Here is a 20,429-nt window from a genome sequence, read left to right on the forward strand (position 1 = left end):
ACTGTGTACAATGACAATAAAGTCTTTCAATTCAATTTTCAATTAAAAATAAATTATCTATTGATAATATGGAATGGTCATTTGATTGTACATTTGAAAAGCAGTCAGCTGCCGACAACAAAACAGTTAAACGTGGACGTGCTATAATTCGTGCGTGCTCATTTAGGGGAATAGCTACTGAAGTGAATGCACACAAGCACTTCTCTCATACCTTGAGGGCACAATGGCTGTTCAAAGCTAGGCAAGGCTTTCAATACACACACCGAAACCTAAATATTTTCAGACCGATAGATTTGTTTCGCTGAGCTGCATTAAAAGAAGGCCACATCCAGGGCAAGGAGGACATTACTTCCATGTGACAGCAGGATGTTTACTCCAGTGCCTAATATCCCCCTGGCCTCACTACAGGACTGGGTGTCCCCTTGTATTGATTGAAACCAAACTAAGTGGTCTAATACTGGCACGCCACCACAGAGGAATGGAACAAAACTGTCTGCTTTACTTCCTCCGTGCGTGTGCGTGCTTGTGTGTGTGTGCGTTTATCTGCATGTTAAATCTAGAGGATCGTCACAACTGTACTGAAACACAAGTGACCTAATTTATTTGAAAAGAAAAATTCTAGGAACATGCCAGAAGGCTGAACTGGAGCAAATCATTGTAAACTCCATCATTTGACTATAAACATATAGACATTAGAGGACTGGACATGCTGCGTTGCTACTTCCAACACATAGTTGTTGGGAAAATCTATATCTCCTGGGGATTGGTCGTTTTTTATTTTCAGAGCTTTTTTGGATTTCTTAAAATTCTGAGCTTCTAGTCTTTTTTTTTTTTTTAAGTATTGAGTTGAAGTCTTGCTTTTGTGGACTGATGCAACAAATGTGTCAGTGTACTGGTTCCTCTGTGTTATATAGTAGCTGCCACACAACAGAAAGAGGATCTTTTGTTTTCTCCTGTATGCGCTTAAGAAAAATCTGACCCAAATAGTCCGCCTGGGGCCTCTTCGAAAAGGTACAAAGCACTGAGTAAGACGCATTGGAAATCAAGTGAGAGGGGCTCATCTTTGGCCCTTGGGCAGAGACAATGGAGACTGGACCCGCACAATCTCCATTGTTGATACAATATTGACATGGCACTAATAGCTCTGGCAATAAGACTGGGCGTTGGAGCAACCAGGCGAGAAAAAAATTGCGTGAAGACCAGGCATAGCCCTCACAGTAGCCTCCCCACGACCCACTTTAGCTCAACAGCACACACCATTCTGTTTGTCTCTGTACATTACCCTCAGATGCTTGACCACTGCAGGCAAACTCCCTTAGGAGGTCTAGACTGGAGTTTAAGTCCTACAATCACACACACACACACACACACACACACAAGGCAGCTTCGGAATAAAAACTAGAACACTTTCAAACCCCAGTGGACATTGCAGAGAAAACAAAATGCAATATGCCAATATTAGCTCATACTCTAAGCTTAGAAGCAGGCACTGGTTTGGCTGATTTTTAGCATCGATCTGCGTTTGCATAGCATCACTGTTGACCTCACCACACACAAATACATGCAGTCTGTGTCTGCTGTCTGAGTCACTGACTTAAATGTGTTCCACATGCTATTTTATACCTACTGGCATCATAAACAGCTTGTAGTGACGGGACCAGATGCATGCTCAACACCATTCACAACCATCATAATTCATTTCACATGCACAATGATCTGCAAAAATTTGATTCATCTTGGAAAGCAAGCATTTCTTAGTTTCACTGACTGTAGATATCCAGTGGGAATAACTGTTTCTATGAATACAACTCTAAGACCACAGTTCATTCAAACAAAAATGTACTGGCACATCGCTGGTTTGAAGTGTTTGGAAGATGATGAAGAGAAGATCTGAAGATTGTTTTTTTTTATATATATCTATGTCATCATCTCGCCAATCATTCTGAAGTGAAAGGTGCAGCATTGCTCTGCTGCTCTGCTCTGATCTTAATACACTCACACCACAGCCAAGAAATGGTGGATTGCTCAGAAAAATGAAACCCAGTGCAGAGTGTATGTGGATACATGCAACACATACATGTCACGCTTATGACAGACTGTTGATTAAAAGTAGAAGTACTTACAAAAAGCAATAGTATGCACCGAAAACTGCAAAAAACATGAGCTAGATGCTCTTACAAAGGGGAAGCTGCATTACCTATTAGTAACTACATACTGTACACAATGTAATATTCTCTGTTTGACTAAAGATACTCTTCTAAAATGGAAACTTAAGATGTATTAATAGGAAAAAGTCAACTTCATGACATCCCTGATTACTTCCTCTCTCTTATATTGTACGTATGTTTGTTTGGCCACAACTTGCAATAGTTTAAAGGACTTGCCACGCCTCTGTATGTTCAATTCCCCTCCTCTTCACTTCATTTGTTTATAGAATGATGCTGATAATCCATTTCTCTCTGTGCAGCTACAAACCTCAGAGAAAAAACACAATACCAAATGTAAAGGTTTTGTTCTTGTTTGGAAGGAATATGCAGTAATCCGGTTTGATTTTCCATTACGGCATTAAAAAAACGACATTTGGGACACTGACTCTAAAGATTAATGCACAGTATTTCAGATGGCATACCCTTATTTACTTCCTGTTGAATTGCATTACTTATTAGGTTTAAAGTACTTTAAGAAACACATCTTTTTTGGTGTGAAAATTAATTTAATTGTAAGTCACTGTTACATACTGTACTACAGTTGAGTCTTGTGATTATAAACAGTCGAAAAAATAAAGCGTATGAGTGAATTTACTGCACAGCTATCAAAACACACTAATCAGCTCAAAATGATTTACATTTCGAATATACATGAGCTGAACAGTGAGATGGCATTGTAATATTCGACATAATATTAGTTCCCTCGTGATTTGTGACTGACAGCTATACAATGCACCCTGGCTGTAAACATTACGGGGCCAGGGGCTGTGAAATGGAGGTTTTCTTCTTGTGAGAAGGCAGGGTGCCAAGACTACCCACTAGAGAAATACATGGAAATGCAGTGAGCTCCCCATGCAAGTTGCTTTCTCAGGGACCCATTGCTCTGTTGTAAATTGCCTGCATTTCAGCTTATGCAAATACATCCGGTAAAAAGTGATATTTTCCTCAGAGATGCTTCTCTCGTTCTTTTGCCGCTCCTTCCCCACCCCCCTCCTCTATCCCCATGACAATCCATCAACACAGATAAAACCCAACCATCTCCAGCTTCATTTTTCCTACTCATAGATTTTCCTTGGCAGAGTGAGGTTGTCTTGCGTCACTATTCTGAGGACTAGTTCAGTTCAGTTCAGTAAAAGAGGTTTCTTGGAAAGTATGTTTTTGCAGTTACATATTTCATCCCTTGGGCCTGTACATTGATCTGTATTATTGTTTTGTCAGGTCAGCAGGAATAATGAGACTAGCTACAGTAACTAGACTCAGCATGTACAGCACTTTTTCTCAGATATAATATAGGCATACATGTCCTGTGAGTCGCTCTGCTCCCAGTGCTCTAAATTAGCTCTATGGGCCTGCTCGGGATGAATATGTATGACAGGAAGGAGAAAAAAAAGAGTTCCAAACTGCATTTCTCCTCCCTTTAATGCACAAGGAAAGGTTCATGAGGAGTTCGCCATCAAAAATATCCCTCAACACCTCCAGCATCAGCTCTACTCCTCTGTTGATCCAAACAAGGTCTGAGGAATGAAAGGGGAAAGTAAAACGAGCTGCGGAGGAGGGCTTTGGATCAGGACAAGCTACACTCAAGCTCACATCTCCTGGACAGAAGGATCCTTATAGTGCTGAGATAGGAAGCAGATATGTTCAGGGTATGAGGCTGCACGGGAATCTATTAACGCTTTCTGTTCATAACAAAAGACGGGGTCTTATCTGGCTGGTAGAAGTGACACAGAATGCATTAACATTTATGGTGCTCTCTCCTCTGCTTTTGTGTCATCTGCAGAGTGCCCACTCTGTTCTTTTTTCCTTAATGCAGTTCAGCACTTTGCCCATTCACCCCTTACTTTGTGAACCACTGCAGAAGAAAATAATGACCAAACAAATCCCTTGTGCATGTTTTGCATAAGAAAGTAGCCTATTTTCTAAAGGTGGAGCAGACATTACCCTAGTTCTCTCAAAAGCTAAACATTAATGAGCATGCCGTCCCTTAAACTAAATGCCAATTTGACTGTCTTTAAGAGAGATTAATATCACAGAACTTTAAAATGCATCACGTGGCTCAAAGTAAGTTAGGATTTTTATGGTGTGTATGAGGTTATAGTCAGTATGCAATAATCACAACATGCATTCTGATAAAATTTAATAAATAATATATAAAAAAAATTTGATTGACTTGCTGATGTTTTATTTAGCAGAACACAATGTTTGTTGCTCCCTCTAGTGGTGTATCTCTCAAACTTTAATGAGCTTTCACTGAACTGTGGATGCCTCAAATGTAAAGTTTCTGCCCTTCAGAGTCACAACAGCTCTCAACTCCCGCAGAAGAGAGAATATATATTCAAAGCAAAGCTTCTGAAATAAAAAGTTCTGTCATGACTCATTCTAATTGACCAACTTACAACATATCAGTCACTAGCACAGCACAGTTAGTTTTGGCCTTTACTTAGCAAATATGTCATACTTCTGGCAAACATCGTCCTTTGTAAGGACACAAGTATAGCATGCAGACAGGAAACAATATTGAGCTGGAATGCAATGCCTGTGTGAAAGCACAGGATAAAAATGGCCCTGCTGTTGATGATAACACCCACCTTTAAACGTCTGACGCCAGGATCTTCCTGGACGCATTTATTTATCTTAACAGATGGAGTGAATTATGCATCTAATTTGGAGAGATGCGTATGAAGCATGTCATTTTCTGTGATTTGTTTGGACATGAATTAAATTAAGAGACCCGTCATCTAATATTTTGGAGGGGCCACACAAAGTATACTAAGAGTTATATTTACAAAGTACTCGTCAGACTGAAAGTGAAATTAAAAAAAAGATAATTATTCACACTTGGAGAGTTAAGAACCAGAGAGTGGCATCCTACCGTCGTTACACAGCGGTCCTCCGAATGTCGTCATGCTGCAGTCACAACTGAAGCCCTCCCACTGCTGAAGACACACACCCTGGTTGGTACATGAGTCCTCTTGGCACGTTGTGCTGGGGCCTGAATATGGAGATAAATAGCAACTTGGTAAGCAGACTTTTATTATAACAAGCAGCACAGTCTGCAGATAGACTATACGGTGAAATTAAATGTCACGCACAACATACAGACAAAAGGCTTTTGCAAATGGAAGAATACACAGAACAGACATACATAGGCTATATGCAAATACTCTAACAACTGTACGTTTAGTCATATTTTGTATTCTCTTTACAAATACTGCTACAAATTTCCAGATTGTAGCTGTCTGCCTGAACCTTTAATTAATTTCATTGTATTCAGTAAACAGACACAACAACATGTAAAAACAAACAAACATTTGAGGTATTTAAATGAGTTCAAAAGGGTTCAAATAATTTCAACACTAGGATTAAACTTTCATTGGTGATTTCCATATTTTATGTTTTAAATTTCAGAATAGCACAATACAGAATATTATGTATGCATTAGGTTACAACCCTCATTTACATCTGGCTTTTGTACTGTACAGTAGCATGTATTTAAACCGTGTCTAGATCTGATTATTGTTACGCCACCGAATAAAATGTGTCTACAGTACACACTGTAATCCACTTCTCCTTTCCTTGTCCAAACTGTCACAAACCCCTGATCACCTGTGACGATGGTTTGTGTGATCAGATTACAATCTGTCTTCAGTGAATCTTGCACACACACCTGTAGTAGACATTGTCTGATTGCAATCTGATCACTCAAAATACATGTTATTACCAGCTACGAAAGGGGTCATAGGACAAGGATACACAGTTTTTATGTGCTTACAATGTAACAGTGTTCGCAGTCAAAGTGCTTGATCTTCATGCTTTTGTATTTATCATTTCTATCACTCCATCAGTCAGTTAGTCAGTCATTGTGTCAGTCTGAGCCAATAAGTATTCAGCTGTATTGCCTGGTGTTTTTTAGTGTAACAGTGATGCTGAGTTAGTTCAGTTAATGGAGAAATGTTAGTGGAATGACAAGGGTTAGTATGGATGAGTGTTGTTATTATTATATTGTTTTTATTTCTAAATTCATGAGATATTTTAATTATAGAAATATTTTGGTTTTCGACTATTTACTCAATTACAATTCTGGCCACTTTGGATTGTCAATTATTACTGATTTTTATCAACATCTGGATATTTTAACTACATTTATGACACTTGAATCAGACATGTGCATGCATGTAACCATCCCCTTGACAGCTATTATGACTAACATGGCACACATCTACCTTTTCTGATATAATAATTAGCACTACAATGATGAAGTGCATATTTATTACATGTATCTATTTATCTACTCTTGTGAGATTTTAAAAGGAGTTACAGACAGGCATACATTACATTCACTCTTATTCTCTGTCCTTCTGAATAAAATGTAGCCACAGTACTGTACAGTAGCTGCTGCTCAGACTACAGTAGCTATGGTAACTGCTTAATAGTTAACAAAAAGAGCTTGCTTTAGCCCACTCAAGGCTGAAACATGCAAAACGTAAAATGCTGTACATAACGTACATTTTGCCACAAGATAAAAACACAGTTGGTTACAAATGTTTCTGAAATAAATTTGAAGCATGATTCTGCAGCTCATGAAATCTTTCATATGACAATGTGCCCAATGTGTCACAAATGTTATGGGGCCTAATGTGACATAGTAAACAACAGATGTGTAACGGCTTACTTATAACTATGTGAAATTAATAGACATCAAAATATCCAATGATTAAGATACAGAATAATACATTTTTAGGAGGAGTTCCCATTTCTGTAATGTTTTCTGATCTGTAAGGCATGAAGTAGAAAATATTTGATTTAAAACGTCAGTACAATGTAGTTATGTCGTTTTTTATTTATGGCAATGGATCTGAATTGACTATAATTACAGGTCAGGGGTGCTATTTGTTTTGCAGCATATTTTTAACTGTTAAATCTAAATAGGCTGAAACCTGATGCTCAATATTGTCCCTACTTACAAAGGGGTAATAATAGAGTACTAGACACTATCACATGAAAATGGCATTGGTGAACATAGGGGTTTATAACAACTAAGGTTAATTTCATGTTAAACATAAAAATTACTGAACTTTGAATTAAAACCTCATTTTTTAATAGGAAATGCATGCAGGAGAAAACATTATATAAGACTATATAGAACATGCAAAAGTATCCCTGACATCTACAATATGTGGACACAAAATAAAAATAAAAACAACATAAGCACAACAAAAAACAAAGTTATGTCCAATAAAAACAACATATATGATATGTAAGCTTGAATCAAAACGTGAGCCCCATAGACTTTGATACAAGATGGTGATGATACTTGTATTCCTATGGGACTGAAGCCCATTTCATATGGCAGGTAGGTGAGTTCAAATTAGGCAGTCATTTTGCTCAGGGAGATGTGGAAAGTGTGGAGGTAGAAACTGTGGGGGGGGGGGGCAGAGGCATTTGCAGATGCAAAGAAGGGGAGGGAAATCAGACTCTGTATCAAACAGACAAAGCTATCTACCTTGCAAGTCAGCTTTCATCAATGCAACTTTTGTCAGCAAAATAATAGGAAAGGAAAAGGTATACCAGCTGTTAGTAAAGCACCAAGACGTCAGAGATGGAGTTAACAGAAACACAGACTGCTGAAGCAGGAGAGACAGAGCAGGGATTGAGGCGGATGTATGTCCTCAGAAAGAGCCAGAGGGGGAAAACTGTATTGTATAGTGGAGGCCGGGTGTTGTCAAACTGCCACAGCAACTACTCTCAAAATGGCATGAGCAAAATAATATGAAGTAAAAGCATGCAATTGTTAAGTCATTAGTACGGGAAGTGGAGATGCTTTGTCCGTTATGTTCAGTAAAATTTACAGAAAACTGCATATTTTTTCTCTCGTGTGCTGAAATGGTCCCTCCTGTAGTCAAATACCATCAGCAACTATATGCTACCTTCCGACTCCTTCAGCACGATTCAATAAATGTGTTATTATAGAAGCCATTTTCCACTGGGAGCGACCATTGACACCGTGTGGCACAAAACGAAAACAGCAAAGTTTGACAGGCTTGCACAGGGTGCTGAATCTGATTACATTTGTAATGTTGGAACATGAAAAGATCAGATGCTGCGTACTCAATAGAAAAAGAGTGGATGAATTGTGAAATTAAACTAAGTGAATGAAGTTGAAAAATAAATCAAATATTGTCTCAGGATGTGGTGCACACATTAGACTGGGCAAATGATATTCATGCATGCAACAAAGGCTTCATACATTATTCAAAAGGATTGCTTCTGGCAAACTCTCAGATCCAGCAAGCATGCACAGAGCAAAACAGAATGGGGATAAAATGGGAAATAACACTGGCAGGACAAATATGGCAGAGAGAATAATCAGATTATGGCAAAGTGAAACAGAAATGATTGCCTGTGGAGGAGTGTCAGAGCTTGATGCATTCTAACAGAATATTAACACACTTTATGGATGTTAAACTATGTGCCACAGGTTGGCAGTGTGGGTGCCTCAGTGGGTGTGCTTCACAGTGTGAATGTGTCCTTGTTGGCTAATTTGTAAGAATGGCAATACAGCACTGCATGGTTTTGCAATGACCCTTCAGGACAGTTGTGCGATAATGAGGGGGGAAATCAGGGTTATTAAGAGTTTTAATAGAAAGTCTTTATGATTATATCAGTGAAATCAGATTTAAATGGAACGTCTATCAATAATCAAACCAATACGATTCAAACCTGAGCTGTAGCTAGAACATATAGTCAACTCCAAAAGAAAGTTTGAAAAGCAACATACAGAGTTAAATTTCCCTTAATGGGCTGAGACACTACTCACCTTCACATCCCCTCTCTATCTGTCCCACACAGTCCAGAGCATCTGTCATCAAGTCTGGGAGCCGCCCATTCAGATCCACTGATGCCAGACAACCTTGGAAACCCTCCTTGGCATGCACCAGTTTGGGCAGCTCCTTGAACATCTCCTTAGCCACCCCACCAATATAAAGGTTGCCTGTACGGAAAAGACACATATGACAATCCTGACCCCTAGTGGAAATAAAATGTGGTACAGGGCTTACATTATGCTTGTTAGAGTAATGGAACAAGCATTTTAAAGTACAGTTAAAAGCACGGCATTATAATTGGTCTTGTATAGAATTTTCCTGACTAAAGACCATAGTGTTATTCTTAATTAACAGCTGTTTGATAGTGTGTCTTATCCAAGGGAAGCAGTACAGGAGGTTAATTGTTGCCAAGTCTTCCTTAAAAACCTATTATAATGCTGAATGGCATTTAATTGAACTATGACACAACATCAATAGTGTTTTTTTTTCATGTCCAAATTAGAAATTCTTAATAAAAATTAGAACATTCTTCAAGGTAGAACACTTATTATCCTTCCATTTAGAAAGGGTTTCATGTTGGTATATTCTAACCAGAGGTTGGTCTCCTAAACATAAATGATCTTTTCTATAAAGTCCCTGCTCCACATGCACACCATTAGTGTTGGCTACTGAACAGATGGGGGCTGAGTTCATAGCTCAAGGGTACATCAGTGGTGGTAATGAGTGAGGGCCAGGCACTGCTTTTCCCTCCATGCCCCAGGGTTTATCCTGCTGGTGCAACATTTCAGTTACTTCTCTCACCTCTAGGCCACTGCTGCCCTAGTTTAATGAAATCTGAAAATATATATATAAATTCCCTATGTCTACTCTACACACCCTTCAGGTCCAGGTTTTTGGCTCCTGTGGTCGTCTGTGTGGTGACCTTGGTATCAATCTTGACAGTGTGGAGGTTGTTGGTGTCCCTGGAGATTATGACATTGTGCCAGTGGTTGTCGTTCAGCGGCTTGTTTGAGTTGCCTTTGATCAAGTGGGCTCCATTTCCCAAGTCGGACACATAGTGTAGGTAACTGGAACCACATATTCAATAACATGAGTGTTAGACATGAGAGTAGACAGGAATGGAAGGACATCAAAGAATGGCATTATGAAAGAAACTTGAAATAGCATTGTAGGTGTTTCCTAAATAATAAAATTAAGAAATTGAAAAAAATTGAGTGTGTGTGTGTGTGTGTGTGTGTGTGTGCATTTGCTGGTGTTGCTGTGCGCCTGTGCTTTAAAACATAGAGATATGAGAGTATCGGGATGTGCAGCTGTCTGAAAAGGAGCTAAATAATTGGCAGGTTGCAGAGTTAACAAAAGGTTCTAGGCTGTGCTGAACAAATTGGTCTTAAATTCTTTGGTTTCCGGGAAATTTATGATTTGTGTGCTCATTTTAATTAAAATGTATGACTTTAATGTTTGGCACATTGAATAATACCTTGACTTCAGGCATTACTTAAAAGAAGGTCATTCTATAGCTTAAATTCAGCAATAAGAAATGCACCCTTGTGTAGTTGATTCCCTTTTATGTTGGGTATTTGTTGTGCCTTCATGAAGATTAAAAAAGAACAGTAATAGCCGACAGCTCTTTCAGTAAATAGTCTGGCACAGAGGTGATAAGAAAAGAATTTTAATTCCCATAGTAATGCCACAAAAAGCTGTCAAGAATTATATTCTGTTTGGAAACTGTCATATAGAATAAAGAGCTGCATTATTAAAACTATAATCCATTTATATGGAGATTCTTACATAAATAAACATCCTGCTACACTAATATAAAACTGATACAACACAGTTTAAAGCTTTTTGCTTTTCCCATTTGCAGTTCTTTACACCTGGTGGCAGGTAGGTCTGCCCTACAAATGAAGTAATATGTGTGTGTAAAAAGAAAAACTGTTGCATGAGCAGCTAACTCATCTCAAGAAAAACAAGACAGCCACCCACACTGAATCAAACTGATTTTACAAATTCCCCTAAAAACATATCCGAAAGTGCTGGCAACATTGTTGTTTGACAAATTATCTCGAGGCAGGGCAGCACAAAACACAAAAGCAGTGACTCCTGCACCAAACCTGTCAGATATAGTAAAAAAAAGGTCTAAAGTGTTAAACTTGGAGATGTGACAAAGGTAAATGTGACTAGATGTTTTGCAAATATGCCTACAACAGACGGTCGGGAAAGTATCCACTTACCCTTTGACCAGCTCCACCACAATGAAGTCATTTCCATCCCCGCTGTTGTACAGAATGAGGCCATCGGACGAGGTGGTTTTGAACTGAAAGAAAAGGTGCATGGAGTAGTAGGCCTGCAGAGTGGTGAGGGTCACATAGCTGGAGCGCGACTTGAAGGTGACGGGGTCAGCGATGATGTTCTTGAAGCCAATCATGGCATTGAGCTCACAGTAATCGATGTCACCGTTTTTACAGAGGTCTATGTAGGCCATGCCATTGAAGGAGAGGCTCTGGAGGTGGCCAATGAAGTTGGACGGCAACATGGACAAGTGGCGCTTCTCTGTCACAATACCCGTCTCAATGTTATGGAACTCCAGTTGGGTGTGGTCACCTGCCATTTGACCTTGGATCAGCAGAGGGGGGTGGGGAGGAGAGGCTGTTATTGGGGGTATAGGGCAATTAAAGGGGTGATGCTTTGCAATTAAAAGGGTCAACGACAGATCCTCTAAATAATGACAGTAACACCATAGGTCTAATACTAATTTCAGAAAAAAAGAAGAAATTAAAGTAGCACTCAAGCATAATGCAATATAACACATTTTCAGACACAAATATAATTTTGTAAAAAACTGTAAATTAATTATGAAAACTGTTTTCTTGAGGTTGTGCAGTGTTACAAAATGTTGTATGCAGTACACACAGTACAGTACACTCTGTATGTATTAAAATAATAATTCATTTCACACTTTCAAACACAATTCAACACATTGCCTTATTATTGAATTTTGTAGCCATCTTTAGACATTCACCATTGTGTGAGGGCATGTTTTTAACAGTCACACAGTGACATTTTGTCTGTGTGCTTAAATAATACACTAATCTTTCAGAAAAATAAATTAATGAAGGCTTTCTCCAGCAAAACATCTAACCTGCCATAGCACAGTTAGTACTGATAATACACTTGAAGTTGTCTTTTATCCTGCAATCGAGCTCATCTCTCACATAGAATCTGAGAGCCCAACAAATGCCATGGATAATTTAAGTTTATGGGAGAAAAATACGATTCTGTCAGAGGAAGAGAGGATGAGAAGTACCTTCCACGGGCAGCAGATCATCTACGGTCAGTTTCAAACTCTTGCCCCTCCTGAACACACGTACTGTGTGCCACTCATTATCGTTCAGATTCTGACCAGCAAAAATTGTTTCTGGACCTTTGCCTGCAGGACAGTCCAAACAGCGGTTAACACACATGCATGCATACACACAACATACATTTCAGACAGGCTGAGAGATAGAGAGGGGGGAGATCGAAAGGAGGACAGAGTGGATGAGTTAAGTAGTTTGACAGAGGCAGAAAACATTAAGGTAAACAGGGTTAATGGTCCATAAAAAGACATCATTCTGACTTGCATTTGCTGTACTGATCGCACCATTAGATAGGGCATCAAATTTCTGAATTCTCACTGAACACCATTTTCCTCTAACCAAGAGGAGGGAGGCAATAATCAGGATGTCACATTATTATTACCAACAATGTTCACACTTGCTGTAAATGTATGGTGTCTAAATAAACATGGGATAATTAGACTCATTATAGCTGGTCTCTCATTTCTTGGGAGATTTTTTCATCCCTATGACGCCACTTGGTGGCAGCAAATAACTACCAAAAGGCTACGACTGAGCAAGGCACTTAACAACCAAGCATCACTCTCCATCTTGTTTACCTACGACAGTGCAACCCAGTACCTGATTTCTCTCATGTCCACCGCATGAAGTGAAATAGTGATATGGAAATAAATACACCACACAATGGGAGCAGTGTGCTTAGTGGTGAATAGAACCTGTTAAAAGCTAAACAGACAGGCCATTGTCCCTGGAAATCCATGAAATACAGAATGTGATTTTTTTTTATCAACAGCCTTGAAAATAAATTGGTGTTCTGGAAAAAGCAGCAGGTAGAAAGTAGCTTATGTCAGTAAGTCAGTAACGCTATAGAAACGGTGCAAATTCTATTACAGGAGTTCTGATGCACTTACATTAAATCCATAAATAATACCAAGTGACCAAGTGAATAACATTTAACTAAATAATACTTCACACCTATGAATTATTTTTTTTACTGAATCCTGAAACCAGCATTTTAATACTGCATAAAGTGTGTCACTGCTAGCAGGCAGTAATGGAGATGTCACACAGAATCACAGTGCCAAAAACAAGACATATAATCAAATTTAGAATCAGAGATAAATCAGAGCAACTGCACCAAATCTCTGTGATCCCATGAGCAGAAAGAAAAAAAAAATCTTTCCAAGATACACTTCTGCATTTAGAAATTCCAACATTGGTCCAATTGGGGCAACGCATTATTTTTTCATGCAGCCTCCGTCTTAGAGCATCTTTGAATTGCTATAGTGCTCTGATGTTCCCCTGCTGGGCACACATAACCAAACAAGGCAATGAGGATGTGCCACTGTGACAGTATTAAAATCCCCAGGCTCCGGATACCTTGCCCACTGTGGGGAACATTTCAGATGGGTGCCAGGTTCATTCCCCTGCACCCATTTATGGCTATTTATTTCCTCCTTTTCTGCAATCTTCAAAGCCCCGATGCAATGTGTATGCAAATCTGAGGGTGCCAAAGTACTGGGACACACTCAGTCTCAGAGGCACAGTTCTGCTTTGTAAGCACTAAACACCGGGGCAGGATTGAAACCAGACGACTGGCGAGGGATTAAGGAGGAGAGATATGAAATAATGGGATGGAGTTGGACTTGAAAGCATGCTTGATCTTTGCCTTCCATCATCCTGTCCTTGTTGCTCTCCAAGGAGGAAAGAAAGGGAAAGGGGAAAAGAGGTCAGTCGTATTAAGAAGCACATTCCTGCACAACAATCGCTACTGTAGGGCCTGGGTTCATGCCTGTAGTGAAGTCTGTGGTCCAAAATGCCAGCTGCTGGCCAGACATTAAGGGCCTTTAGTCTCACTGTTTGCCACGTCCAGCCCTCTCCAGTGTCCTCACTGAGGGTGATCTATCTGCAGTGATGGATCTACAGTGATCTCTCCCTGCCTCATTGACTTCAAGCCCAAGGGAACAGTGGAGAAGTGTGGCACAGGGCAGCATGAGAAGATGTGATTATCCAGTCAATCAGCTTTGGCTGGCTGGAAGACAGACCAGATACTGGTGCCGCCTGCCCCGACACTGTGACTCACTCAGGTGGAGGGAAGAGATACTCGCTGACCAAGCAGCAGGCCACTACTGCTGGATTACTGTCAACAGAGACATCAAAAGCAAGCGCACATGACAAGGTAGGCTGAGCAGGCTACCACGCTAGGCAACCTGTTTGTCCAATCAATGTCTTGCTAACTGAAAAGCCTTTTGTGAAAACGTTTCAGCTAGGAGAGGTTAAATAGTGCTTAAACAATAAATGACGACAATCAATACTAATCAGCGGCAGCCATTTGCATTTAAGTTTATTTGTTCTATAAACAGAGACTGCTCGATACTGGACCTGTTTAAAGGTTCTTATGAACACGACTTGAATATCACACATCTGAGATTTTAAGCAATAACTGCATAACCGTGTCATCTTAACTCCCTGCTGGTTTGACAGGAAAGTCCCTCAGCATGCTGTAACTTTGGGTGATGGCAATTTTTATTCAAAGCTTTTAATTTAAGTCGTTAATGTTTGTTACAGGGACCACTGAGTCCACGTGTTAACCTCTTTATAAAACTAATTCAGTGCAACCATAAAGAACCTCCTCATAATTGCTACTTAATTTCAAGCACTTCACTGTTCTTTTCCTTCACTGGGTAGCACTGGTGTATATGCTGAAGGGGAGGTAATCTTACTCTTTTGGGACATTTTTTATATCTTATTTCAGCATTCCCTTGTAAGATTGGTTATATAAAAATAATTACACCAAATTAGATCTTAGGGGGGAGGTTGACAATATTATTGATATATTAAAATATGAATATTAACTCTGGGCGGCGTCTTGCTTTTCAGAAAGTAAAACATATGGTTGAGCCCCCCTCCACAACCCAATCATTTTTATGTAGTCCCTTACTAAATGACACTTTATGCTGTCATGACTTTGACATACATTTTTTTTATCTTTAGGGTGAACTCTATACTATAATCGTACCCTTAATAACAGATAAAATCAAGCAGCAGTCTTTTGGTGCCAAAGATTGAGAAAGCTTCTTTTGCCTTTCCTAGCATGAAGGTGAGAACAATTAAAACTGTATTTCCACCAAAGGTTGGGGGAATACTTGGTTGTCAAGGGTTCCTTTATAGCATAGCCAGACTGAAATCTCAGTTCTAATTTATTCTAATTCAAGTGGCTGTTCTGTATCTTTAATCAGACAAAAGTTTGATTACTGTTCTGAATGCATACACTGACAAGATTTAAGCATTTTAGCCAAGACGAATAAATATAATAATTTTGTGTCTCGATGTTTAAATTTAACCACAAATCCACTGAGTTGTGCAGCAAAAAATATGTATCAAAAAGCAATTTGAACTTATATAAAACATTTTTGCAATATATTATAAGTGCTCAATATAAATGGCAACTACATGTTAATCTCCAGCAGCATACATATCTCACCCCGTATGCATCCTCCCATTAAATCACCCGCTCATCTATCATTTCTAACATGCACACAGGTGTAATATCCATGTAAAAGAATCTCCCGCAGCCCTTTCACACTCAATGAGTCAAAAATGAAAGATTGATGCGTTGAAAAGATCAATTACGAGAGAAAAAGAGCCTTACGATTTTGCTCAAGAAGGTCACACAGAGAATAATCTCATAAAGTTGCCTTCATCACAGCATCCTGGCTACACTGTAAATTGTGATTATCCTGCAGTTCAAGTTAATGAATAATAGAAGACCTGAATGGCAGACAAAAAAAAGAAGCCAATCTGTCACAAGATATTTTTAGTTCATATTTTCAGTTTGTTGTCACTCAGTGCCTGTTAACAGTGTTTAAGTCGAAGTGGCAGTGTTTTCTTCAGACAGCTCTGGGCAGCCCCAGGGAGCCTAGGTCCCTAATTGACAGTGATGTGTTCTTTGAGTCGGTGCTGAAATTCTTCATCCACCAAGCTGACCGGAGTTGCAGTGCCTGACAAGACACATTAATTAACACAGAAAAAAAGAGGACAAAAATAACACGGAGAAAAATAACAACCTAGAATAAAAAATGAATTAAACGCTCCTCATAAGTGGAAATGCACTGGCTTAACACAGTTCTTTCCAAGAACTTCAATTAAACATTTTCCTATGACACAATTAGGTCTGGATCTATTAAAGCAAGACTTGCTGTTTTACTTAAACATTAGATTTCCTTTCAGCATGATATTAAATATTAATGAAATAAAAATATTTTCTCTTTGAATTGTAGCTTACTTACGTGTGGAAATCATCTATAACACATTAATTCTGCAAGTGTGACAATATGACAGAGTGTCATTCAAGACTATTCATTTTATAAAGAATAATGGAACTACATTAGGAAACGTACACAAACAGACCAGTGCTATATGGTAATCTTTTGTTTTGCATTTCCACAGCCTATGTGAAATCATCCAGCCTATTATCACACACTTCTTTACACTACACTGTTTGATGGTAGTGACTAAAGCAACTACAAGGATTGAGAATTCTGTGAAATTTAGAGCTCTTTATCTGCAACCAACACTTATTCCACCAGTCAACATCTATTTTAGCAAAAAGACATGTATGCAACTAAATGAAATTGTCAAATATTAGTAGAGAAGATTGAATAACTAAATATAGGAACAAAGTAATCAGTCAAATGTGTGCCAAATATTAGTATAAGAACCACTGGTGTCCATGTATGCATAGATTATGCCTTCACACTATCCTCATAAACCAAGAATGACCTTTTATAGCCGTGGAAGGGGGAATTAGAGCTTAGAGCTTTTTATTTGCATACACAAACAAGGGATGCAATCCAAGATGCATGAACAATGCTATTTAGCATTTAGAAAGGTGTTAAGAAGGGCTGGCTCACAGAGGCATGTCTAGAGGTCACATCATGTGATTCTGTGTGGAGGTGTTAGTTGTGTAAGTCTCCGCTTCTCATCAGGCAATGACCTTCAAATACTGTAATACTTCACACACAAAGAGATCCAACACCCGTGTTTTCAGAGACAACAGTTTGTCCTTATATACAGTATGTGACACTCTATTACAGAGCTTAAACCGTCTCATTTCTGTTGGCATTTACTGATTCCGAGAGTGTGTCTGTCACTTCACAATCACTAAATGGGAAGAAGGCACAAGTATTATGACTCCAGCAAAGTAATTATTAATTCATCACTGTTCCTGAATAATAAATGTCAGGGATATTTACCTCCCAAAATATTGCAATGTAACCTCTTTGCTGGAACACACACATACACAAACAAACCCACATATCCACCGTGAATCCCACAACAAGATCTATTCTCTCTCCCTCCCTCTTTATCCCTTTCTTTCTGCTCTGTGAGGCAGGTTAATGAGAATAATAAAATCACACTCTGTATTTCCTCTGCACCTTGAATGGCCTCATCAATTTACAACTGGCGTGAAATACTGAAGTAGATAGGAAACAAAAAAATGTGACAGGGGGAAACAGGGAAATCATGCATGTCTAAAATACCTGCACTTCCAAAGCATGCGTTTTATATCAGCCTGAATTCATGAGTGAAAAGGTTCGTTAATTAGAAACAACTTGGAGAATCACAGCTGACTGCCATATTTGGGTTTGTCATTAATTCAAGCCTCCCTCCATCTCCTCCCCACTGTTCATTATTCTCCCGGACAGCTGATGCACACAACGCCACCAAGCAGCTCTTATGTACCCACAGCTTTTAGACTTGGTATGATAACATGTAATGTCTATAACTAATGCAAAGTGCAAGTCAGATATATTATATATTACATATTATGTCAGTGCACTTATTGAATTCTCATTGCCATAGCCTTAGGGTATTTTAATGGCTGCAGAGAAGAAGTCGTGAACATGGCTACGTAACAATACTTCTAGAGACTAAAACATGAATGTCCAGAAACAGTGAGAGTTAGAGAGGAAGAAGAAGAACAAGAAGAAAAGGTGAACAGTAACTTACTGGTGGTACAGTTAATCCTGATACAATCTAGATGGGGAAGAATAGATGAGAGATAAATTCATCTTTCAACGTTACAGCTGCAGACATCATTAAAGCATACAGTCCACCCCTCTGGGGACACACACACGGACACTATCCGTCCTCTGATGCTCTCACCCATGGCCCCTGGAGCTGCAGTGAGCTGGTAAAAAGCACTGCAGTGTAGTCGTGCCAGAGGAGCACAGCGTGGTTTACAGCAATACATGTTCCAGCAATGTAGAACAGGAAATGATGAGAGCTGAGGTTTAGTTATTTGTTCTTCCATATAGCCAAACAATATTTTTTTTCACATCTTTCAAGCCGGAGGATTTCTATTCAGTTTTAGAATATGACCTTCTACACAGTATGAGAGCATCAGATTTCGGTCAGGGTCAGACAGGGCCAGTTGGAAGCTATTCCTATTCTTTCCATCTCTGTTTATCTTTATCTATCTCTTTAACTATTCATTCATCGTTCTACCCATGCACGCTGATATCAACATTTAGCAAAGGTTATTTTGCACCTCTGTATGTTGTTTATAGATTTCACTACCTAATGATGCATTAAGTGATAATCAAATAATATAACGTTGAACACAATATGATACTAAAGTAGGAGCAATTCTACATAATGAGTGCTTTGATTTTTGATACTTTAAATACATTTTGCTGATAATACTTATATATATTCTTACCTAAGTAAGTTTAACTAAGCCATTCTGCATGTTATGTACGTTATGCTTACTTTATTTCTTGTAATTCTAAGTGAGATTTTGAATGAAGGACTTGTAATGGAGCATTTCAAATTGCTACTTGTACCTAAAATAAAGTAAAATATTAGTAATAGCAGCACTGACATTATTATAACAGCAGTAGCTTTTATGACCATCAATACATTAACAAACAAATCTTCTAGCACACAGCAAAGCCATGTAGACTGCCACTATTTCTGTATCATTTTTTTTCACCCCTCTGTTTCCTCGGGCTTAGCTCATGCCGTGCTCTGAGAAAGGTGACCCAGATCGAACTCCCCTCCCCTCCTTCCCATTTGGCCCTGCCTGTCGTGTGTCGTCAACCACAGCAGAAAAGTGGTCGCAAACAGCCAGAGACCAACACTAGCCTACCCTTACAGGGAATGCTCTGCTTTTTGGAGGAGGGACGGGGTAAGACAGGCTTCAAGGGCTGGCTGGTGGACAAACTCAAAAACTCTAAAATGTGTCAAAGATAATTCAAAAGAAAACAAAGCATTGTGACCTGTTGTTTTCATCAGAGGGCATTTTTTTTGCGGTATTAAAGATCTGACTTGTCAGCCCTGTCAGTGTGTGGCGCTGTTGTGTCTTGCGTGGTAGGACACGTGCTTCCTTGTGGTTGACAGCAGACAGAGACTGTCTACTTTGTATGCGCCGCTAAACGGCTCCGCTTAGGGAGCCCATTTCTGTTTAGCCAGTGGAAAGGAGAAATAGATGGCTATCATTTGTGCGGCATTGCTCTGTTTGAGAGATATCAAGCTTTTCACAGGCATCATTGGATTCTTTCCTGAGCAAATAAGCACACAAACACACACAGATGCTTTCATTTTGTCCTCAATTTTCTTTCCCGCTGTAGGCAGAAGGGGGGGCATGTTTTTTCCTCTGCTCATTTAAGAGACAATTGCTGATTTATGTGCAATTGTGCATTCCTGCATATATGATGATTAAACAACATGTGTGTGCAGGGCAATTGATTGGCCACAACTCACAATTAAGTGCTCGACCATATTAGCTTCCTTATATGAATGCTAACTGGCTGTACCATGAAACAGCACCAGGAAAGACTACAGCAGTGTGTATGCAGTAAGGGCAATTCCCTTCAGAGCAATACATATGTATGCACGTTGATTTGAGGTCAGTTGATATTGAGTGGGCACTGAGCATTCCCTGCTGGGCAACGGCAGCTGTGTGCTCAACTGGCAGTCAGCGAAGAGCCGCAGACTCTTGCCATTGAAAGTCTTGTACACCTTCTCGTTCTATTCAAAATATCTGTGTGTGTGTGTGT

General features: G+C 39.3%; 1 protein-coding gene across 1 annotated transcript in view; it reads right to left on the minus strand.

Moving 5' to 3' along the window:
- Positions 1-20,429, minus strand: part of LOC118329748 (neurexin-1a-like) — a 244,810-nt gene that overhangs the window by 117,599 nt on the left and 106,782 nt on the right. The window contains exons 11-16 of the mRNA XM_035664025.1: positions 18,379-18,405; positions 12,336-12,458; positions 11,263-11,644; positions 9,908-10,098; positions 9,025-9,198; positions 5,080-5,199 (exon numbers count right to left, since the gene is read on the minus strand). Coding sequence (XP_035519918.1) covers positions 5,080-5,199; positions 9,025-9,198; positions 9,908-10,098; positions 11,263-11,644; positions 12,336-12,458; positions 18,379-18,405 — 1,017 coding nt within the window. The remainder of the gene's footprint in view (positions 1-5,079; positions 5,200-9,024; positions 9,199-9,907; positions 10,099-11,262; positions 11,645-12,335; positions 12,459-18,378; positions 18,406-20,429) is intronic.

Source organism: Morone saxatilis, unplaced genomic scaffold, assembly GCF_004916995.1.
Source record: "Morone saxatilis isolate NCDOM2014 unplaced genomic scaffold, NCSU_SB_2.0 Contig19, whole genome shotgun sequence".
In the NCBI taxonomy this organism is placed as follows: domain Eukaryota; kingdom Metazoa; phylum Chordata; class Actinopteri; family Moronidae; genus Morone; species Morone saxatilis.